Source organism: Mirounga angustirostris, unplaced genomic scaffold, assembly GCF_029215605.1.
Source record: "Mirounga angustirostris isolate CCGP_5_RB_7025 unplaced genomic scaffold, mMirAng1.0.hap1 SCAF_9, whole genome shotgun sequence".
In the NCBI taxonomy this organism is placed as follows: Eukaryota; Metazoa; Chordata; class Mammalia; order Carnivora; family Phocidae; genus Mirounga; species Mirounga angustirostris.
Genome location: NW_026991717.1, coordinates 92,897,147 through 92,922,553, shown reverse-complemented (window position 1 = coordinate 92,922,553; position 25,407 = coordinate 92,897,147). Strand labels below are relative to the sequence as shown.

The window sequence follows — 25,407 nt, the reverse complement described above, 5'->3', positions numbered from 1 at the left end:
TATTATATCTTCATTATAAATGATATCTTTTAGCATTAGGACGTGCCCTTTATGTGATCTTTAATACTTTTTAGTTTGGATTCTACTTTGACATTAGGATTGTAATCCTTTTCTTGTGGTTAATAAAACAAAATATTGTCTTTGTCCATGCTTAGTTTTAGCCTTTCTATATCACTATTTTAGTGTATTTTGAATACAATATATGATTAAGACGTTTAACTCTGTCACACCATTTTGTTATAATTATGATGTGTATCCTTTGTCTTTCATTTTTTAGCTCTTTTCATAATTAAAAAACATTTATATATTTGTATTCTATCTTTGTTTATGACTGTGGCCCTCTATTTTGTTATTTATCCTTTTACTATCTGCTGCGTCTTTTTTATTTTTTATTTTTTTTAAGATTTTATTTATTTATTTTAGAGAGAGAGAGGAAGGTGGCGGAGGGAGAGGGAGAGAGAGAAGCTCAAGCAGCTTGTGCTGAGCATGGACCCCGATGTGGGGCTCAATCTCAGGACCCTGAGATCATGACCTGAGCAGAAACCAAGAGTCAGACACTTAACTGACTGAGCCACCCAGGCACCCCTGCTGTGTCTATTTTAATGATATCCTTTATCTTTCACCTATACCCGAATAACAATACATGAGCTTATTCTTTTTTTCTCTTTTCCTTTCTTTTCTCTTCCCATTTTTTTAGTTTTTTAGTTTTGTTATTTCTGTGTTCTGTGTTATAATGTGTTTTACCACTCCCCATGTTCATTAGTGCCCCATGTTCTTATTTCCCTCCTTACTATCATTAAGATCATTCTGCTGCAGCATACCTCAACTCCCTTGCTCCTCTCTTCCTTCACTGAAATCATTTGGTTTATCAGTTTCCTATTGCTCCTATAGCAAATTGCTAAAACTTAGTGGCTAACAACAACACAAATTTATTCTCTTACAGTTCTGGAGATCTGGAATCTACAACTGGTGTCACAGGTCTGAAATCAAGGTGTCAGCAGAGCTGATTCCTGCTGGAGGTTCCAGGGGAAAATCCATTCCTTGCTTGTTCTATCTTCTAGAGATGTGTTTCCTTGGCTCCTAGCTGCATCACTCCAACCTCTGCTTGCATCTTCACATTGCCTTCTCCCCGCTCTGATCTCCTGACCCTCTCTTATAAGGAATCCTGTGATTATATCAGGCATATTTGGGTAATATGGATAATCCCCCCATCTCATTTGTGCAAAATCCTCTTTTTAGTTTAATCATATGTGCAAAATTCCTTTTGTCATATAAAGTAGCATTCATATGTTCCAGGAATTAGGACATGGACATCTTTGGGGGCAGCGGTGTTATTCAGCCTACCACACTTGTAAAATTTACACCTCCAACCTTAAAGATAACCAGTTCTTGATCTATTCTGTGTCTCCACTAAAGTAATTGAATATGGCTATGAAATAACAAGCAACCATGCTGTTAAGTCTCACTTTCAGTATAAGCTTACAAACCTCAAGTGGGCCCTAGAGACTAACCAAAATCCTAACAATATCTCTATTTAATTCACTTCTCTACTCTAAAAGGTGACAACTTCAGTAATAATCCTTTAAAGCTTCTACTAATCCTTTCTATTTCTTATCATCAACAGTGCCCTAAGAACTTATTTCATGGGAAAAAAAAATAATAACCTATCAGAAGAAAACATCCACATTCTCCCACTGCCAAACCTACCTTCACGTGTTCCCATATCACTCTGCATCCCCTTCTGGGACAATGGATAGACAACCAGTATTCCATTAAGATCTTCCTATTTGTGCACTCATCTTACCTATCTGAGAATTCTTTCATGAAAATAGCTCCAGTTTCCTCTATTTCCTCAGATCATTTCTCTCTGGATCATTTCCATAAGCTTGCAAACATGCTATCATACCTTTCAATTGACGAAAATGTTGCTCATGACTCCACAGCCACTTAAACCTCCATCACATTACTTAGCATTCTCAAAAGAGTTATTTTTACTTAGTGTCTCTCCTCTCTATTATTCTTATTCTGTCCCAATTAAAATTCCATTCCCATAAATCCAACAAACATGTTTACATCAAGATTATCAATGACATATACGTTGCTAAATCCAATGGTCAGTTCTTAGTCCTCCTCTTACTTTACCTCTCAACAACATTTACATACGTGACCCTTCTTCTTCAAATACATGTATTTTTAGCTTGAGTGACAAAAAAAAATGATCTAATTTTTTCTTGCCTTTCTAATGATTCTTAAATTCTTTGCTAGATGCCTCATCCTCTTCTCAAACTTAATGTTGGAGTGCTCCAAGACTTGTCTTTACATTTACTTTCCTCCTCTTGCTAGACTTTCTTTCTTGCTAAGCTCACCCATTCTTGTGATTGTAAGCATATGCTGATGATTCCCAGAATGGATTCTCTAACCGAAAACTTTCCTCTGAACTCCACTTGCATATTTAATTGACTACTTAACCTGCTCTTGGAAGTCTAGATACACCTTGAATTTATTATATATAAACCTGATCCTTTATTTCCCATGCTTTATTTCCCCTTTAGTAAAACCTGTTCATCCTAAGAAATTCATTCTCATTGAGTTACTATAGCTAAAGTCTTGCAAGACATCTTTGCTTTTCTCTTTTCTTTATATTACACATCCAATTCTGTTATTGCTACCTCCAAATAGTTTATGAATTAGACCACTTCTCAACTTAGTTTGTGTAAAGGTGGCCTCTACACATAAGTGCCACTGCTAAATATATAAGACCAAGTCATTCTATCTCTCAGACTACTGCTGTTCTCTTTAATTCATTACCATGCAGTAACTAAAAAAAAAAAAAAAAAAAAAAAGATTGTTTCAAAACTCTCTGAAACCCTTTTATGTCTTCCATTGTAATTAAAATTAAATTCAAATTATTTACCCTGGTATAACAGGTAATAAATGACCAGATTCTTGCCTACCTGTCTAACATCATCTGCCTCATTTCTTCCTGTCCCATAAATATCCTGGCATACAGTGAGTTTGTTAATGGTAAACATAAAAAAGTCTAGTCTCCGATAGCTGCTTGTGAATTTTGATATTAATCTACTGATTCAACTTTAGTAATTACATTGTATAAACTCTGTATCTTCATTTATTTTTATCTACTTTAAATTAAAAAAATAAAGAGGTATAGTAAAGTCTCCCACAATTATTATTTCTGTGTATTAATACTATGATATTTTGCTTAATATGTTGTTGCTTGATTATTCAGGACAAAGGGTTAATGATTATTCTTTTTGTGACATCTGTGACAATGTAAATTGAGTCTTTTATCATATTTAATTTTGTTTTCTTGTATTATAGTCAGTCTTACTTAATTCCTGAGTCCTTTTATATATATATTTTTTAAGATTTTATTTATTTATTTGACACAGAGACACAGCAAGAGAGGGAACACAAGCAGGGGGAGTAGAAGAGGGAGAAGCAGGCTTCCCGCAGAGCAGGTAGCCTGATGCGGGGCTCGATCCCAGGACCCTGGGATCATGACCTGAGCTGAAGGCAGACGCTTAACAACTGAGCCACCCAGGCGCCCCTATATTTGGTTTTGCTTTTGTATTTACTTAATATGTTTTTATCAATTTTTAATGTTTAATCTTTGTGTACCATTTGTTTTATATGGATTTCTCAAAGTTACTATGAGATTAAAGCTTGTTATTTCAAATTACATATTATTTAACTTTTAAAAAAGAGTTTAAAATTCATTTACATTTTGATAATTTTTATCTTCAATCTTTTCTCTATTTTATGATCTTTGTGTCTTATGTTTCTTTACATTTCTTCTTTAATTTTTTTCTTTTACTCTGTAGGCCAAATTTGTTACCCTATTTTATAACGTGGGGGTCTGCCAATCAGATGGGGGGGGCCACTAAATGTGGGGCAATCCAATTAGGTGGAGGCCAGCAGTGCAGGCAGTGAAAGAATTCAATCAAGGTAGAAAAAAGGAGATAGAAGGTTATTGAACACACCACAAGGGAGCAGTGAGCAGGACAGTAAGAGAAAGACTGCCAGCAGGTAGTAGGGGCCGGGGTAGCTGTAGTTAAGGGAGAAGGTGAGGAGGTATGAGAACTATAGAATTTTCCTTTTTTTGGTACCTCTGTCTGGGTGTAAGTAATCCATTGGTCAGTTAGGGCTTATGGATATTTTGAGATGGGTCACCTAATGGCCTGGTTTGTATTCAGCCAGGGGGCCACTGTGGGCCCTTCTACCTTACTCAGGTCTCTTTTGTTCAAGTTGATTGCGTAAAAGTGGCATCTACATATAAGGCCATGAATGATCAGATTATCACTTACTCTAGCTTCATCTTCATTTCCTCCTTGCTCATCTTTATGTTATTTTTGCATTTGTATTGCTTATACATACTTTTGTAGAAGGAAGATGTCCTGTTTCTAGTTTAGGAGATTCATCAAAATATTATGTAGCCAATTTTTTTTTCAAAATATCACATATCATATTTTTTCAAAATATCAAAACATTAAAAATTTCATCTTTCAAGTTCCCTCCGTGTGGTTAAGGAATTAGAAGAAACCAACAGCAAAGTCCCCATTCTTTCACTTTAAGATCAAGCTCTCATTCAATTTGAATACATCTTCAAGTAATTTTTTAAACAGCTAGTATATTTTATGTGTTCTTGCATTTCTGAGAATGTCTGTTGCATTCACATGAAAGACAAGTTTTCTGGGTAAAATAATTTTAGGACAAAATTATATATGTGTTCCATTATATTCTGGTCATAAGCTTTAAAGAGAGGATGTGTGAGCTTTTCCCAAGTTCACCTGGCCCAAGGGCTGGACTACGGGTCTTCTTGCAGCCATGGCAGCTCCAGAGCAGTGTAGGAATTGCGTCAGCCAAAGTCATGGCAGGACAGGCATTTAGAAAGTTTCTTCCCCTCTTTGACCGAGTTTTAGTTAAAAGGAGTGCAGCTGAAACTGTAACCAAAGGAAGCATTATGCTTCCAGAAAAATCTCAAGGAAAAGTATTGCAAGCAACAGTAAAAGCTGGTGGATCGGGCCCTAAAGGAAAGGGTGGAGAGATTCAACCACTTTGTGTGAAAGTTGGAGATAAAGTTCTCTCAGAATATGGAGGCACCAAAGTAGTTCTAGATGACATGGATTATTTCTTAGAGAGGGTGACATTCTCAGAAAGTATGTAGACTGAAATAAATCATTATTGAAATGACACGAAATGAACCTGCCCATTCCAGTGAAGTTGTGAAATCTTTCATGTAAATAATTTTCATGTCTCTTTTTTTATAAGCTAATGGTATCCAAACTAAAATAAAAATAAAAAATAAAAATAAAGAGAGGATGTGTGAGACCAATCTAACTTCTTTCCTCAGTAATGTTCTTTTTTTTTCACACTCTAAAACCAATGGATTTTATTCTCTACGCTTATAATCCAAATATTTGTCAGATATATCTAATTCGTGGCTTTTTATTGATTTTTGCCTAGAGCAAGGTAAGCTTTTCAATCTTGATGGTCAGATCTTTTTTCAGCTTATGAATACTTTCTTCAATATTGGATATTATCATTTCCTCTGTTCAATTTTATTGTTCTCAAGTACACAGTTGTTTTTAAAAATGAATCAAGAAGCTTTTCCCTCCATATTGATCATATTCTTTGTCATTGTTTTTTCTCTTCAACCTTTTCTACTTCATCTAAGAGTGTTTCTCAAGTTTGATCTTTGCATCTGTCATGTTTCATAGTAACAATTCTCTCCTCAGGGTCATCATTGTGGATTTTTACTTTGCTGCTACATTTTTATTCTTTAATCCTTTCTTGGGCCGTCCACTTCTCAATTTAATCTTATGATATTTTTATTTCTGAATGTACTCTTTTAATGACTTTTTCCTATTTCATAGCTGGAATGACTTGTATACAGTGGATAATAAGTATATTTTCTGAGATTTTCTTCAAGTTTCTTAAAAAAATATTGAAACTATGTCTTCCTTTTTCATAAACATGATTTTCCCTTTATCTGGTTCAGCAGTATTATATTATAGCTATAAATTGTGTGTGTATGTATCTACAGACACACATAAACACACATACACATATATATCCTCCTTCTACTCTTGCTCCTTTTCTTTCTCTCCTTCCCCTCTTAACTCATTCTCGAGGGAGTTAGATCTATTTATATTCTGTTTTAAGGACAAGCAGTGTGTATAGTCTTTACCCTATTTAGCTGTCCATTTGGGTGCTGATCTGCTAGTTCAATACTTGCTTTTTGATATTCATCTGGTTCTCTTCTGCTGAATTTATAAGTAACTTATCCTTTGATACTTTGAGCTGAGTATGTGAAAACATACAATGTCTAGAATGCTTTGCTCCTCTTGTTCAATATATTCCACTACCAGGTCTTGCTTGGGAGAATTTAACCTCTCATAAAGAAGCCCAATCCTGACAGCCCTTCTCTACCGAAGGCCCTATTGTGTTCTGGATGTTATCGAATCTGAAGCCTATAAAAAAAGCAGTGAAAGGGGAAACTTGTGAAAGACAGCAGTACTTAGGCCCAATAAAAATATGAAAATAGCACAGTAAAATTATGGCTGTCCAAATTTGTATTTGGTACAGCTTGAGGTAAATAGTCACCCCAGGTATCTATTGAAATGGGCACTTTTTAAAAATTAACCTTGGGTTCCTGTAGGAATTTTCTTCATTCAGTTGTTTCATAGCTCTTGTGTATCTACTCCCCTAAGCCTTTACTGGATTTATGAAACATTTGTGCTATTCTGGGTTCAGCTAGACATGGTTTTCACACTGTTCTACCAGATTCATTAGGGAGTAGTCATCATATGGTCAATGTATAAGCATGTAGAGATCACATCAAAACCATGCCCAGCTGAAATTTCAGAAACCATAAGTTAGCATCATATTAAGATAGAGAAGAAAAAATACTATGCTGCCCACCATTTTTTCAGTTCTTACTATGTGACAATTCACTCAGTCATTCATTTCTCAATAGTTTGCTGAGAAACTATTTTATGCCAGACATTTTTTGTACTAGGGAAATAATGGTGATAAAAAATACAATTCTTGGGGTGCCTGGGTGGCTCAGTCAGTTAAGTGTCTGCCTTCGGCTCAGGCCATGATCTTGGGATCCTGGGATCGAGCCCCATGTTGGTCTCCCTGCTCAGCGGGGAGCCTGCTTCCTCCCTCTCTCTCTGCTGCTCCCCCTGATTGTGCTCTCTCACTCTCACTCCCTCTCAAATAAAAAAACTTATAAAATCTTTAAAAAAATACAATTCTTTACTGAGTTTATAGTATAGACAGTCATTAACCAAATAATCATACTAATGAATATTAAATTAGTAAAATAGGGGTGCCTGGGTGGCTCAGTTGGTTGAGCGACTGCCTTCGGCTCAGGTCATGATCCTGGAGTCCCTGGATTGAGTCCCACATCGGGCTCCCTGCTCGGCAGGGAGTCTGCTTCTCCCTCTGACCCTCCTCCCTCTCATGCTCTCTGTCTCTCATTCTCTTTCTCGCAAATAAAAAAATAAATAAATAAATAAATTAGTAAAATAAGTACTTTGAATAAATGTTTCATAAAGTACCAAGGCAGGGAATGTGGTGGTAGGTAGGGTCAGAAAATACATTCCTAAGGAAATCTCCCTTTGATCTGAAATTTGAAGGAAGAGTAGAGATTACCTAGATTAATCCCATATAGAAGAGAAATACAATCACAGGGAGCTGAACGTGCAAAGGCCCGATCAGTGCAAAGCATTGTTCTAAGTGCTTATTTGCACAGCTTTTTCAAAGCTCATTTTCAGTGTGGTAAAGTCATATTTTGCTTTTCCACTGTAGGTATTTGGGGAGAAACTGGGAGTGACTGTGTTATGGTCTACTAAATGAACACAAATTTTCTAGTCAGGTTTCTAATTTTAATATAATTCTACATAATATAGCAATGTCTTAAATACAGTTGAATGCACATTGCATAAGCATCTGTAATCCTGAGAAGTGTTTTGCCTTTCAGAGCAAGCACATATAGGTTTAATAATTTTTTTTAAAATATTTTATTTATTTATTTGAGACAGAGAGAATGAGAGAGAGAGAGCACATGAGAGAGGGGAGGGTCAGAGGGAGAAGCAGGCTCCCCGCCGAGCAGGGAGCCCGATGCAGGACTCGATCCAGGGACTCCAGGATCATGACCTGAGCCGAACGCAGTCATTTAATCAACTGAGCCACCCAGGCGCCCAGGTTTAATAATTTTTACATCCTAAGGCAGTTTTAGTTCTCCTGTTAGTTTTCTTTGGATGGTGGAAAACAAACTGGTATTAGGGAAAACTTATTTACAAAAGTAACTTAGTTTTAAGAAAATCTTTATCCCAGGCTTTCAGCCTAAAACTAATAGAGAGAAACCCAAGTTAAAAAGATGTTTAATTCAACCAAACCTAGATAAATTTACATTCTAATTCTACAGAGCCAATCAACTTGATGGTATATAACCAGATCCCCAATCAACTTGATGGTATATAACCAGATCCCCAATCAACCTGATGGTATATAACCAAGATCAAAACTTTCACATTGGGCGCCTGGGTGGCTCAGTTGGTTAAGCGACTGCCTCCGGCTCAGGTCATGATCCCAGGGTCCTGGGATCGAGTCCCACATCGGGCTTCCGGCTCAGCAGGAGGCCTGCTTCTCCCTCTCCCACTCCCCCTGCTTGTGTTCCTGTTCTCACTGTCTCTGTCTCTGTCAAATAAATAAATAAAATCTTAAAAAAAAAAAAAAAAACTTTCACATTTAGTTTCACAAGTAATGTAGAATTTCAGTGATTAAAGTTCATATGCCACACTCAGGTTAGCCTTTGCAAACACTTATGTACTCAGGGAAGCCAGGATTGATAATACCCAAACAAATTTAAATGGATTTTCATTGAATTCAATGTTTATGTTTTGAGGAGGGACTTAGTGAATTTAAAGTGAGGCCCCAGCATAGACAATAAGATTTAATGATGCAGAACCCAAAACATAATTACTCTCAACTAGAGAGTAATAATGGATGTTCATCTATACAAATTCCTCTAAAAAAAGAGAAAGAGCAAAGTTGCACAAAATAAAATCTCATATTTATCACATGTCCATACTCTTGGCCACAGCTTCCCTTATTTTACAAGGCTTTAGTTGTGTGTGTAAGTATGTGCTGGGAGAGGTGTTGGGGAGTGAGGAGTCAGCTACCATGACAATGGTTGTGACAAAAAACTCTGGGGACATGGTCGTTCCCAGTACTCAACTCTGACCCTCAACCACACTGGGACTTGATGGCCAAGTCTAATCAGAGCTGTGGAATAGAGGCAGAAAATCAAGTTCAGAAGTCCAGAAGTCTGATTTAAGTTCCACTTCATGATGTATTCCTAGTGGTATGAGTTATGAAAAATTACTTTTCTCTCTGAATCTCAGTATCTCCTCTGTAAATTGGGGATAAAATTGATGTCTACTCAATCTTTTTCATACAAATTTCATGAGCATCACATGAGATCATTGATGTGAAAGTACTTGGTTGATGGCCATATGTCACACAATTATTTGTTTAATCATTAAATATGTATGGTTGCCTCTACTGTACCTTTGACTCTTTGATGCTCTGGAAGGTTTATGAATATTGTGAGGAAAAGAAGAAACATGGTTTCCAGGTACACATTCATAATTTAAATAATCTTTCTAATTTCTAGACTTATTCAGACTTATTTAATATGCATTTTATGTGGTAACATCTTAACAGCAAAACAACATTGCAAACCTCCTCAGAACAATTTTATCTTTTTTTTTTCAAAGATTTTATTTATTTATTTGAGAGAGAGAATGAGAGAGAGAGAGAGAGCGCACAAGAGGGGGAGAGGGGGAGAGGGAGAAGCAGACTCCCCACTGAGCAGGGAGCCCAACACGGGACTCAATCCCGGGACTCCAGGACCACGACCTGAGCCGAAGGCAGCCACTCAACCAACTGAGCCACCCAGGCACCCTTATCTTTTTTTTTTAATTTTCTATTGAAGACTACATAAATAAAGTGCTTAATGCCATCCTATTGATGGAATCATTTAAATATACATTATCAATTTGGTATTTATAATTAAAGTTTTCTGAATCTAACAGGTAGTATATCAGGGATGCATTTCTATACACTTGGAAACATATATTTGTAAGGAATTTATTCATATTTTTATTCAACATATCATCTATCGACCACAGACACTTCGATTAGCAATAGAAGTTCACTCTGGTCCAAGACATCCATCATTTCTTGGCTTGATTACTGCAATCACCTCCTAGTCTGCCTGTCTCCTTTGCCCCTTTCAGTCCATCATTAACATGGCAGTCACAGTGATATTTTATTTTATTTTATTTTATTTTATTTATTTTTATTTTTTGGTCACAGTGATATTTTAAACACAAAAGTCAGATCATATCATTCTTCTTTTTAAAACTCTGCAAATGTCCTCTCTTTCATCACCTTACTGACTTGCTCCAGCCATGTAGCCTTCTCACTGTTCCTGGAAGATGCCGGTTATGATCTTGATGTAGGGCTTTTGTGTTGCCTATTCCTCTAACTGTTAGCACTCTTCTCCCAGATAACGATTTTGTTGACTTTTTTCTCACCTCAAACCTTTGCTTAACTGGGGCCTATCCTGACCATATTAATATTGGAATATACTCCCTCCCACTATCTTCACAGCTCCCATCAATTTTATTCACTCTCTTTTTCTCCATAGCATTTACTATCTTCTAACATACCTAGTATTAAACTATGGCTTTTTTTTTTTTTTTTTTGGTCTGTCTCCCACTACTAGGATGAGAACTATAGGATGGAAGGGATGTTTGCTTTGTTTACTGATATGTCCCAAATGCCTATAACTGTGCCTGGCATAGAATAGCCATTCATTATGTTCCCTGACCTTAAGATATGTTCTGCTTAAGAAAGGCATGCAGTGAGGGTCAATTAAAAGTAAACACTCTCCATCTCTACTTTTGCACTTTTTCCGGAACAATATTTTAACCAGATACAACATTCTATTCTGACAAGAATAATTTTGGATTGCTCCTTAAATTTGAATTGTGGATTTGTCTTCAATCTGTGGGAAGCCCATTCAGCCTGGTTCCGAGCATATCCTTTCCAGATGCCTCAAGTTTGCTTCTGTTAGATTTTGGAGTGTTTTACTGTCCTGGGACCAATTTTGTATAATTTCTCAGCTTGGGGGTTGCCGAACAATATATATAATGTAGATTTCACCCCAAACTGCAACAAGTTAGGTCTATGGTTTTAAATAATTAGGGATGACTAAATATTTTTTACCTGTGATTTAGGAAAGAGACAAGTGTTCTTTTTGTCTTTCTATGCCAGCAAACACAATTTGTAGTCTAACTTTTTGCTAAGTTTATAGCCACTCATAGATTGTGACTAAGATCTCATTCTCACCACTTCCCAAGGCCACAGCCTCATTTTGTCTCTCTAGGCATTGAAATCTAGGCTTCAGTGTTTTAGATTAAGAACCCTAACTCCAACACACTTTCCCTCCAGTGGAGGTGCAAAATCAGCTTGATATTCCTGATCTCTTTCATAGGCCTATTTCCATTTTGGACTGTGTGTGTCCTGTGGGCTCATCTATTTATTTAAAATGTTGCATTTTTCCAATATTTTATTTATTTCTTCTGTATTTGGATAGGCTTTCCCTCCAAGTTCATGACCATTTCCACACTGTTGGAAATTGAAGTCCTGAATGTGTGTTTCAGCAAGGAATAAAGTTTTCATACAATCATATATATGAAAACTTGTACAAAAAAATTCAGTCTTCTAATGAATAAGGCACAGGTGGGGCTAGGTAGGGAGAGATAGATAGGGGGCTATTGATCAGGCTCACAGAAATCCCAAAAATGTGGAGGTGTGGAGAAACCAGAGTTAAGGGAATAAACCGGACCACCCTGCCCTAGGCATGTGGGGTGGGTATCTTTTTTTATGATAATCACCTGTGACCAACAAGGAATAACCAGACCCTGAAAAGGAAGTTAAGTCATTGAAGGTGTTATCAGTAGTCCTTGCTCAATGGTGATATAGAGAGGTTAAAATGATTTAAGTTTCCTGGTTAGCTTTCTATAAAAGACAAACCCTAAAGGCCTTCAGTGGCAATCCTGTTGGGACCCCTCTCACTCTTGAGAGCTTTTTCTATATTTTCACTTAATAAATTTCTATCGCTTAACTCACTCTCCTTTGTCTGTGAGATTCATTTTTCGACTCCGTGAGACAAGAACCTAGCTGTCCTGCTTCACTAGGAGTTCCATTTTTTTAAAAAGACTTTATTTATTTGCCAGAGAGAGAGAGCACAAGCAGGGGGGAGCAGCAGGCAGAGGGAGAGGGAGAAGCAGGCTCCCCACTGAGCAGGGAGCCCTACCTGGGGTTTGATCCCAGGACCTCAAGATCCTGGGATCATGACCTAAGCCGAAAGCAGACGCTTAACCGACTGAGCCACCCAGGTGTCCCTAGGAGTTCCATTTGATGAAGGGGTGAAACAGCTAAATAAACAACTGCAATTAAATGTGGCAAGTGCTAGGAGAGTGCTCTGATAGAACAAAGGAGCACTGTTAAATATAGAGAGGGCAATGTCTATGAGTGAAGGCTTTATGGGGGAGTTAAATCTTCAACCAGGAAAAGAAAGAGGATGGATACTTCAGACCAAGATGAATGAAAATATTCAAAGAAATATGAGTAATTAATGGTGGCTGAAACACAGTGTACATCTGGAAGAGTAATTGAAGGTAAAGCTGAAGAGGATAGGTAAAGCTAAGATCATGAAGAGATTTCTGCTATGCTAATGAGTCTAAATTGTAATATTTCAATCAGGTTAATGACACCAGCAGATGTGCATGGTATAAAGTATATTATAACAACAATCAGTGTGAAAAGTGGATTGAGAATGAAGGGATGAGGGAGCGATTGTGGTAAAACAGGCCATAAAATGATGAGGGCCTAACCTAAAGCACTGGGAATGCAAGTGGAAGAGAATGGTCATACTTAAGCGATGATTAAGGGTGATACAAGCAACTGCAGAAAACTGTAAAATCACTCTCGGTTTTTTGGTTTGAGCACCTGAATGTTTATGTTAATCATTAAGACAGAAACTGCAGTAGGCATATATTTGGCACAAAGATAATATGCCCATCTTCAGAAAAGTTAAATGTGAAATGCATATGAGACATTTAGACAAAGATGGCCTCCTTTCAGCACACAAACAAGGCAAATACTCAAACATACTTCTTTGACGGGACAAACAAGCTTGGAATTCTGCCACTTGAATACCACAATAAGTAGTCCCATTTTACCTGGCACCCTGGGAAAATTAGGCCTTCAACCAGGGTTACTTCCCTGGTTCTCAGTTCAAAAGATATTTGGAAAATGTCTAAGCAAAGTTAAGAGAGGGAAGCACCTCCCACAGACTAGATTTCACTAGGTCTTTGTGTAGTCCATGAATCTGCATTTTTTTAACAGCTATCTTAGCTGATTATCACACAGCTACTCCACTGAATGCCCACTGAAAAACATTCGCTAGGACCCTTCTGTTCTCAAAATGAGACCTATAACCTCAATTCCTTGGTATATTCCTTAATTTGAATGCCAATCAATGTCGTAATAGCAGCAGAAAGTCAATGCTTTTGCTGTTGATTTGATCTTTTGACAGGAATTCTACATAGAAATTGTATTACAAGATTTGACTAAACAGTGAATAAGTAGCCAGAGCCAATGTGAGTGTCAGACATCAAGTTTTATATAACCTATAAAACTGATCCAAATAAATAACCTAGTTTAAATCACTGGTGTCATATAGCGACCTGTCATATCACTAATAAAGCATCAACTGTTGGTCATTTTCTCGGTTCCAGTCTGGGTATTGGACAGTGGAACCTGTCAAGTGTGCAGCGGTGAAAGGAAAGAGAATTTCCTCTGAAAGAAATGATAGGTGTAAAAAGCTATGCCTGTCTTTTCAACAAATGGTGTCAGAACAATGAAACATCCACATACCAAAAAAAAAAAAAAAAAGAATCTAGAGACAGACCCTACACCTTTCACAAAAATTAACTCAAGAGAGATCATAGGTCTAAATGTAAAATGCAAAACTACAAAATTTCTAAAAGATAACACAGAAGAAATCTAGGTAACCTTGAGTTTGGTAATGTTTTAGATATGATACCAAAAGGATAATCCATAAAACTAAAAATCTTTATATTGGACTTGACTAAAATTAAAAACTTTTCTGTGAAAGACACTGTTAGAGAATGAGGAGACAATCCTTAGGGAAAATATTCACAAAACACATATCTGATAAAGGACTAGTATCCAAAATATATAAAGAACCCTTAAAACTCAACAATTAGAAAACAATTTAAAAATGGTCAAAAGATATGAACAGACATCTCACCAAAGAAGACATAAAAATGGCTAACAGGATATAAAAAAGATGCCAAACATCATATATCATTATGGAAATGCAAATTAAAACAGTAATGAGATACCAGCACATACCTCTTAGAATGGCTAAAATCTACAACACTGACAACATCAATGCTAGCAAGGATATGGAGCCATAGGAACTTTCATTCACTGCTGGTGGGAATGCAAAACATATAACCACTTTAGAAGATAGTTTGGCCATTTTTTAAGAAAGATTGTATTTATTTATTTGAGAGAGAGAGCAAGAGAAAGTGAGCACAAGCGGTGGGGAGGGGCAGAGGGAGAGGGAGAAGCAGACTCTCTGCTCAGTGGGGAGCCCAATGCAGGCTCCATCCTAGGACTCCAGGATCATGACCTGAGTTGAAGGCAGCCACTTAACTGACTGAGCCACCCAGGTGCCCCAGTTTGGCCATTTCTTATAAAGCTAAACATACTGTTGTCACATGTTCCTTGACACTTATCCAAATGAGTTGGAAACTTATATATAAACAAAAACCTGCACATGAATGTTTTTAGCAGCTTTATTCATAATTGCCAAACTCGGAAGCAACCAAGATGTCCTTCAATGTGTAAATGGATAAACAAACTATGGTACATCCATAGAATGGAATATTTTTCAGCACTAAAAAGAAGTTAAGATATCAAGTCATGAAAAGACATGGAAGAACCTTACACACATATCGCTAAGTGAAAGGAGCCTATTGGAAAGGGCTGCATACTGTATTATTTCAATTCTTTGAATAATACATTCTGGAAGAGGTAAAATTATAGAGACAGTGGTTGGAGGGAAGGAAGGATTTTAGGGCAGTAAAACTACTCTGTACAATACTACAATGGTGGATACAGGTCATTATGCATTTGTCAAAACCCATAAAGTATACAAGAATGAACCCTAATATAAACCATGGACTTTAGTTTAAAATAATGTATTAATATTGGTTCATCAAGTATAACAAATATACCATACTAATGCAAAATAATAATAACAGAAGGGACTGGGGAGGGGGGCTTATGATGGGGTATATGGGAACTCTCCGTATTTTATGTTCTGTTTTTCAATAAAACCTAAGAGTGCCCCCCCCCAATTAGGTGTATTAATAAAAAAAAAAGAATCTGTACCTGGGATGCTATACTCACTTGATGCATGAAAGTATTATTCTTTTAACATCTTATTATTTTGGTTAATAAGTAGCTGGGATTAGGTTCTGTAAATATATAAAATTTGGAGTGGAAGAGATTGGTAAAATGCTAACAATTATGAGGCAGAGACTAGAAAAGGTCTCTGGACTTTAGCAGAGACTTCTTTAGAGGACAAAAAACAGATGTGCTGACAACCCAACCTTCACATCTCAAAGCTTTCTCCATTATTCTTTTTTAACCCATCATCTGATCTGACTTCACAATTGTTGGGGGTCTCTGAGGAGGAACCAATACATAAGAAACTCATTGCTCCCCACCTCAGTTCTAAAGAAATTGAGAAGACAAAGGTAGAAGATTCTCAAAATACAATCTTTCTTCCTAATAAAATAGAGAGTTCAAGTATATAGCTTAGGTAAAATGCCAATGGGCTTCCTAATCCCAGATGAGGCCAATTTAGCCACTGAGAGAGCAGCATTGAGTCTAGCAGGTCACCATCCATTACAAGGGAGGGTTGGTATAGATCAATGTATCCTGTGGGCAGCCCATTCCTAATTGCAAAAGAACCTGAACAGAACAATCTCAATTTAATATTCCTGAGTTAACCAACCTTATAATGATTTCAGTGCTTCTGTACAGGGCACAGAGGACCTAGGACTCTTAAATTAATAAGGACCCATTTACATTGAAGGAATCAAGAACAGGGAGGAAGCATTCACTCCCTCTCAATAATTATGTTGTGAGATAGGCAATACTAGGTCCATATATAAATTTTGAAAATATGTTTTGATGCCCTTTTCAAATTTGTGGATTCATGAAGATCTAAGTGTCCTTTAAAAATGTTAAAGATCACCTGCATGAATAGGAAAATGATTCCAACATCTGTGCCAATCATAAGACATTGACAGAGAGCAAACCTGAAGCACTGTATTGAGGAAGATGTGAGGCTGAACCTGGGCTCAGCAATAAAGTTGCAGTGGTTCATAAGCAATTCTGTATCTACTGTTTTGGTTCTAGGCTGCTGACTAAAGATTGCAAGGTTAGAATTCAAATACATAATTTACCAGGTAAGAAATCTAACCTAGGTACTAAAACCTATATTTTTAGGTTTGTAAAACCAAAAAATGTTCATCAGGGAAGAAAAAATACTTTGCAGTTTTTATTCAAGTGACAACACCTAAGAGCTGTTAATTGATACAGCATTCCAGTTTAGGCTTGGAATGAATGTGGCTGATGGCACAAAGTCATGAAGCCCAAATATATTGGAGGAGGTACAACTATGTCTTTCCAGTGGATGAAATGGGGAGTGGCAATAGCTGAGACTAGAAGAGACTAGAATAATAGTGTGGAAACATGTGCTAGAAGACTTCAAATACCAGGCAGAGAACTTTGTATTAATTCAGTGTGTAATAGGCACAGAAGGATTTTGATGTACTAAAGGGATCCATGATCCATGCTTCCTTAGTAAAAAAGATTCACCTTTCCGCAGAGTAAAGGATGAGTTGGAATAGACGGAGAAGGGAAAGACTGACAGAAAAGATGTTTAATGAGAGATCATCAGTGAACTCAACGGTCACTGGAAGCCCTCCAGCACATGCAGTCCAGTCTGTGATGAGGCCTTTAGTACATTTTGAGGAAGAGGCTCTGACTGTTGGAATGTCCCTCCACATTAGTTTCTGCCCATTTGTCCTAATTCCATTTTTCTGATTTGTACAGAATAATCTAACCTTTGATCCTCACAATAGGACTTTGATTTAAAAAGAACAAACAGTTGTGTGTGTGTGTGTGTGTTGGTTTTTTTTTTTTTTTTGGTCACCAGACTATCAGTGGTTTTGAATGTTCTATATATATTTAGTTTGTTCATCCACGACCAGAGCTGAAATCAGACTGCCTATGTTTCTTGAAGATTAATACTTAGAAATTAAACCCTCTTATGTTCCACCTAGGCCAGAGGAGAGCAAACTGGCTTAAACATTCCAAATTTGATAATTCTATTACTACAGTTCAACAATGGCATCTGCTAACATTTCTGAGTGTTAACTATATGCCAAGCCTCATACGAGGCATTCTACGTGCAAAATCTTATGCAGTGCTCACAACACCTCTAAGAATTAGGCACTATTATTGTCACCTTGAAGAGAAAATTCAGGTCAAGAGACATTAAGGTCACACATCTTTGAAAGGAGCAGAGCTGGGACTAGAACCCTTTCACTTTACTCCAAAGCCCGTGCTACTACGGATGATGTCCTGTGTCCCTTCTCTTTAGATTACTTCAGCTCTTCTTTCTTCCCCCCCACCCCCACCCGGAGAGGCAGTGATATCACCCAGCTAATCATAGTAGGTGAAAATTCATGGTTATAAAACTTGGCTGCACAAAGGAATCACCTCAAAAGCTTTTATAAACGTCTCATGTTTGGTCCTTACCCCAGGCCAATTAACATGAATTTCTGAGGGTGGATCCTTCACACTGGAATATTTAAAATTCCATGCAGGTGATTGCAATGTATAGTCAGAGTCAAGATCTACTGCCTCTGGTCCTTTTTACATATTCTGTTGTTAAATCCAATCTTCCTTATATTATACCTCAATAGTCGGTTAAGGATACAAATACAGGACCTAACATGTGTCACAATTTATCTTATTGGATTTAGCCTGTCAAGACCTTTAAGGAACCTAATTCTGTCACCCAGCATATTTTTTAAACCTCATGGTTTCATGTCATCTAAAAATGTCATAAGGATTCATTTAATATTTTCATCTAAATCTTAAAGAAAGTCAGTGAACAAGAAACAGCCTTCAAGCATGTTGACTTGATATCCTTAAACACAGGCATCCAAATACAAATTTATATAATTATGCTTGCCTCTGGTTCATTTTCCCATTTTGTTCACAGGAATGCCATTAATGACCTTTAAAAAGATTTAGCAACATACAAATATACTATCTGTAGCACATTTCTCTGCTCTACCAATAAATAGCCTTTTGGCAAAAAGAAAACTCAATCCTGCCATGGCTTATTCTTAGTTATGGCGTATTAGTTATTCTCAGTTCTGGTTTATTCTCACTCCCACAAATCCTCCTGCATACTAATCCTTGCCTCAGAGTCTTCCTCCCAGGGGATTCAACCTACAGCACATAGGGTTCAGTCTGAAGCACATGGTAAGATAATGGTAATGTGTGAGGCTACTGAGAAGATGAGTGAAAAACAGCAGTATGATGTTAGTGGACACACATCATGGAATGACCACATTTAGGGGCTTAACAGAAGAAGTTTTTCAATGATAGGAGACAAGGAACATCAAGAGTAGAGTGGCATAGTGGCCAAAAGAGAAAACAATTCCAAGAAGGCAGGTTTTACCAATATCCAATTAGGTGGGAAAGTTGAGGAAGATGATGACCATTATGCAGAAGTGTCCCTATGTCCAAGCCTACACTCAGGTGTTTTAGGATGACCTCTTGGGATCCAAACCTGTGGAGGGAGGAGCAGGAAATGGAACTGGGCAGGGGAAAAAGTTGCTGCGGCTGTGACCCAGTCTCGGGGGAAACCTTGGCTGACCCTGCAAGGAGTTCTGAAGATGGATGACAAAGATGGGGTGAGACAGATGGCCCTTTATGCTCCAATGTTCATCAGTCACTAAATGTGGGTGCCCTAGCAAGCGAGCAATTGTCTGACTACTGACAGTTTTCCATGGAGCAGCTATGGTGGACTTTAACATACAAAATTTAGATCATTTCATCTGTCTCTCAAAGCTCTCTAAAGGTTTCTAAACACACGGCTCAGACTGATCCTGGTGTCTCTGACTTTACCACTCCTCCCACTCTCCTGCTGATCCCCGTTCTAACCTTCAGGCTACTTCTTTAGCATATTAGGTGAATTCCTACCTCATGGCCTTTCCACACACTCTTCCTTTTTTTTTTTTTAAGTAGGCTCCATGCTCAACATGGGGCTTGAACTCACGACCCTGAGATCAAGTGATATGTTCTGCCGAATGAGCCAGCCAGGCACCCCCACATGCTGTTCCTTCCACCTCCTTAATCTTCACACTAACTTCACTTCATACACGTCACCCCCTCAGAAAGTCCATTCCTCACCAGACTAAAATAGACCCATCCTGGCCACTCTCTTTTCCTCGCCACTGTTTCCCTCATAACAGTTATTATTTCCTGACTTTGAGTCATATAGTTATATAATATAAATATCTAAAATAATGATTTTAGGGGCGCCTGGGTGGCTCAGTTGGTTGAGCAACTGCCTTCGGCTCAGGTCATGATCCTGGAGTCCCGGGATCGAGTCCCGCATCGGGCTCCCTGCTCGGCAGGGAGTCTGCTTCTCCCTCTGACCCTCCTCCCTCTCATGCTCTCTGTCTCTCATTCTCTCTGTCTCAAATAAATAAATAAAATTTAAAAAAAAATAAAATAAAATAAAAAAATAAAATAAAATAAAATAATGATTTTATATTATACATAAAAAAGGTGAATCTTTTCCCTCAGCTAAACTTAATCCTCAATTCAATATGGAATATGTCACATACTATGGCCTGGAAATTTTATTTATTTATTTTTAATATTTATTCATTCACTCATTTATTTATTTAGAGTATAAGCAGTGGGGGGAGGGGCAGAGGGAGAGAGAGAATCTCAAGCAGACTCTGTGCTGAGTGAGAAGCCTGACGCAGGGCTCAATTTCATTATTCTGAGATCATGACCTCAGCAGAAATCAAGAGTTGGACGCTTGACTGACTGAGCCACACAGGCGTCCCTGGAAATTTTATTTCTAAAAACCTGATATTTAAAGTCTTACATTAAGTAATAATCATAGGAGGAGAGATCCATACTGAAAGTCTTATATAGTGAGCTAAACCAGGAAAAAGGAATTATTTCACTTCCTATCAAAGAAAATAAATTATTTTTTCAGCAAATCTAACAGGATCCACTTAGAACTGTTGACTGCTTTGTACAAAATTGAACTATTAATATCATCTTATTGTTTTAATCTGGGGGAACCAAGTTGTTCTGATTGTATTATGCTTTATTATTACCAGTAAAAATTCCATTTGGTGCTCAAAAGTTATCTTTTTTTCTTTCAAAAATGTGTTTATTTATTACTTATTTCCCCACTGAATGTGAGCTCCGTTATGGGAGGGACTTTGTCTCCTTCACCACTAGTCTTGTTCACTCAGTACCAGAAAGAGTCTGGTACATAGAGGTCATTAAATAAATACTTTTCAACTCATGTTGAACTTGTTCTCTAGGAACTTTGAGAAATAATTTTTAGGAGAATGGTGTAAATACAAACAAAAATGCAGAAGGATAATGTGTGAGAAAGCAATGAGCATATGTAGCCAGATAACCCAGTCAAGAAGATTTCTATCAATTAAGGGAAGAAAAGAGAGTCCTAGCATGAACAGAGAGGTAAGAAAGTTTCCCTAATATAAGGGAAGAGAAGGAATATTTGGGTGTATCTACACCGAGAGGAAAAGCTGCTAAATGAAGAAAAGGTAATAAAGAATCAGATAAGGAGATATTACATTGTTCAAAACGCTTGGTTACAGAAACTCACATTGAACTAGATGACACAAAAAAATGAATTTTGACTCAAATAAACGAACTGAAAGAAGGAGTATGGTTCTGGCCTTCAAAAGCTAAAACTAGTAACATGTTTATTGTCAATATATTTCCTCTTTTTTTCAACTCATTGCTGCTTCTTTATCACAGGTTCATTATCACCTATTGCAGACTGGCTTTCTTCACACGTGCATAAGTACTAGTGGCCTCTAAACTATTACTCTCGCAACTTTTTAACAAGTGTAATGGATCTGTCCCAGAACTGATGAGAAAAAAACTCTGGCCCTCATTGGTCAGATGCTCACCCATACGCCAATCACTCTGATAAAGGAGGCAGGGACTTAGAAGAGTGTGATTCCCATTTGAAACAAAACATCATACTAAAAGACAAAAGTGGCTCCTCTCAAGAAGAAAGGCAGACAAAACAATTAAGGTCTAATACACATTATGGTTAATATCATTAAGTTTAAAAATGCATTTTGATAATTCAAGAAATAAATCCAGGAAGGACCAAAAAGAGATTCCTTTTATGTAGATCTTTCAGGATTCTTTATAAATACTCTTATCCATGTTTATATTTTGAAGAATGTCTTATACAATATATAGTGCCTTATACAATAAATTATTTTTTCTCAATGATTTTTTAAAAAACACCAAATATTATATTTTGTCTTAAAACCTCTTAAAATCAACCATAAACTTCTAGTTATGAATGAGATAAATAAGTTTTCAAAGTTAAAGAGATAATAATTTTCATATAAAATACAATAAAAAGCAGTTTGTCTAAACATGTTGGTATTTTCAAGGACACTGTCAATCATAATTTTAAATTTATGGAAAAGAAATACATTGACCTAAGGAAATGACTATAACTAAACTCTCTAAAGAATGCAACCTGGCAGCAGGGTGTCATGGACTCACTTCTAATGGGTTTCTTTCTTTCTTTCTTTCTTTCTTTCTTTCTTTCTTTCTTTCTTTCTTTCTTTCTTTCTTTCTTTTTTTTGGGGGGGTGGCGGAGACAAAGGAGGGGAGGGGCAGAGGGAGAGAGAGAAAGAAAATGCCAAGCAGGCTCCACACCCAGTGAACAGCCCAATGTGGGGCTCCATCCCACAACCCTGAGATCATGACCTGAGCTGAAATCAAGAGTCGGATGCTCAAAAAACTGAGCCACCCCAGGCACCCCACTTCTAATGGACTTTCAATTTCTAGTGTAAACTAAGTTTAGCCACAATTCCAGGAAACAAAATGTTCAAAAAACCATACCTAGACAGAAGTGTTGATTTATCAGAATGAAAACTATTTCAGAAAGCAGACACATACCAAACAGCAAGCTATGTATGTTTTCTTTGATTTTCTTCAATATCCAAAGTTTGGATCCCTAGTCATGCAAATAACCAGTTTCTTTCTTTTTCTCACTCCATCTTTAATTGTTACATTCAACATTATCATCAATTTTAAATTTCAAAAAGAATGGAAAATTTTATTTCTCCTCAGGCTCTTGCCTATTAAATCTTTATGCTTCTATTTCTTAAATGTCTCCATTTGCATAAAATTGTCTGCAAACAATTAAATTTAATTAAGATAATTTATCACTTGAAGTCAAGCCATTTTATCAGCAGGTATCAGCTTGTTAAGCAAATAAAGAATAAGTTTTAGGGAAAACAGTCAGCCCTCATTACCAAGTAAGGCAGAAGTGGCCAAAAAAAAAGAAAAAAAAAGGATCCTTTCCTAATACTTCCTGTTTGGAGGAGGTGTTATGTTTTCAGAGTCATTAGACTCAGCTAATCATGCTTCTAATTTAGCAGCTTATTCTGCAACACGACACTATAGATTCAATAATTTACACTTTGGCAATCTTCTTGCATATGAAATATGATAAAATTCCCATTAAAAAAAGCAAGTCTTTTAACTGCCAAAAGAGCTCTCTAGCCAGAGTCCTTTGGAAATTAAAACTTTTTAAGTGTATGCAACAAAGCAATATTCATTATCAGCAGATATACTGATTTTTAGACAGATATTTATGTAGCTTTCTTATATAAATAAACAATTAAAAAGGATTTAAAATTCTGGGACTTTCTCTGACTATAAAGCAGGATAGCAAAATGATACATGGAAGTTTTAAAATCCATGAGAGAGGCAAGAGAATCCTTCTGAAGAAGATATGAAAGAAACTTACCAGCATACTAAGTACACTGTAAAAATGTAATAAATGGAAATATCATTATTATGAGTATTGATGTTGGGAGATGAAAGAACATTTTAATTTTTGGAAAAAAATATTTCCTAGTTGATGAAACAAATGATTCCAAAACTTCATAAATTTAAAATTTCATATAAAATCTACCTTATATAAATTTAAATATTTAATTATAAAATAATTTTCCCTCTACACTTCTGAGTTCTTAGCTGAGATTCCTGTAATAAAAGACAGATTAGCAAAAGAAAAACAGTTTGTTAACATGTATACTTCATGTATACATAGGAGATAACTGGGAAAAATGAGTAATGCCCCCAGGTGGCTTAGAATTCAGGCTTAAATATTTTAAGGAAAGGGAAGGGTGGGTGTAGACCTCTTAGGGGAGAGTAAATAATTTTGGGGAAAGATGAATGGACCCTTAGCAGAATAGATAGCAGATACGATGGTTTGTCACCTACTTTGTCTGGGGGTGGTGCCAATTTCTGTTCTCCTTCTTGTGATAGGAGTTAATCTTCCCTGGTTTATGAAATTCCCAGGGAGGGGATTTATGACAATTGAGTTGTCCATATTTTGGGGTGGCATAATAAAGTTGCTAATAAAGTAAAGTAACTGAAAACATTTAAATCCTTCCTACCAAGAAACTTATAATAGGTGGTGTGAGTGGTGAATTGAACATGGACATGGATCTCATGAACACGGATCAAAATTATAAATGAAATCTTAGCAAACCTAATCTAATCTATCATCTATCTATCTATCATCTATCTATCTATCTATCTATCTATCTATCTATCTATCTATCTATCTATCATCTATCTGTCTATCATCTATGTATCATCTATCTACCCACCTATCATCTATTGATCTACCCATCCATCTATGATAATATATCACAAACAAGTAGAATTTATCTCAAAAATGTAAGACTGATTTAACATTCAAAATGAATCTGATAATGTGGTTAATGAATACTATAAAACATTGGAAGAGCAAAGGAGTATAAGAAAAGCTATTTGACAAAATCAACACCCATTCATGACAAAAAGGCTCAGCATCTAGGTAAAGAAGGGAACTGATAAAGAGCATATAAGAGAAACTTATAGATAGTAAACAGTGCTCTTAATAGTAAAATATGGAATACTCTGTATCTGAGGTGAGGAATGAGATAAGGATATCCACTCTTAGGTTTTGTTTTTAAATGTGAAAAAAAGTAATTTCTGAGTAACTTTAAGTCATGAAAAGTAAAATAATGGCTAAAAAATTCTGTGAAAGAAGAGCAATGTGATTAAACATTAAAATATACTCTAGGGGCTCCTGGGTGGCTCAGTCGTTAAGCGTCTGCCTTTGGCTCAGGTCATGATCCCAGGGTCCTGGGATTGAGCCCTGCATCGGGCTCCCTGCTCGGCGGGAAGCCTGCTGCTCCCTCTCTCAATCCCCCTTCTTGTGTTCCCTCTCTCACTGTATCTCTCTCTGTCAAAAAAAAAAAAAAAAAGATTTAAAATATACTCTAGAGCCTCAGAAATTAAGAGTGATACTGACATTGTCAATGGGCATTAGTATGTAAGCAGAAATGGACTCAAATGAACAAAGAGACTTTAGTATTTGATAAAGAACTCATATGAAATCATTGGGAAGTTGATGTTCTACAAAGAAAATTTTTTCATAGAAACCTGATAAGCATTTGGAAAAACAAAACAAACAAAACCAAAGAAGGTTTTATTGGGACCTAACAGTATATACTAGGGAAAATTCCAGATGGTCTTATTATTTAAATCTGAACCATAAAAACATGAAATTACTAGGACAAAACATAGGTAAGTGATTTTATAACCTAGGTGTGACAAAAGTTTTCTAACTATGACACAAAAATCCTGAAGCTTATGAAGAAAAAAAGACTGATAACTTCAACCATATAAACATAAAAACAATTTTGTTTAGCAAAAAGCAACCATCTCAAAATGAGCTAATTTAAGTTTGTGCAACACTGTTATCTTCCATGTTGAAGCCTGCTGCTATTAAAAAGGCAAATAGCATGC

The 25,407-nt window shown here is 36.7% G+C and overlaps 1 protein-coding gene across 1 annotated transcript; it reads left to right on the top strand.

The window, feature by feature from the left end:
* The first annotated feature begins 4,888 nt into the window (after positions 1-4,888).
* Positions 4,889-5,185, top strand: LOC129046568 (10 kDa heat shock protein, mitochondrial-like). The gene has a single exon (XM_054513952.1). It carries the CDS (start codon positions 4,889-4,891, stop codon positions 5,183-5,185), a length of 297 nt encoding a protein of 98 aa, XP_054369927.1.
* The last annotated feature ends 20,222 nt before the right edge of the window (positions 5,186-25,407 follow it).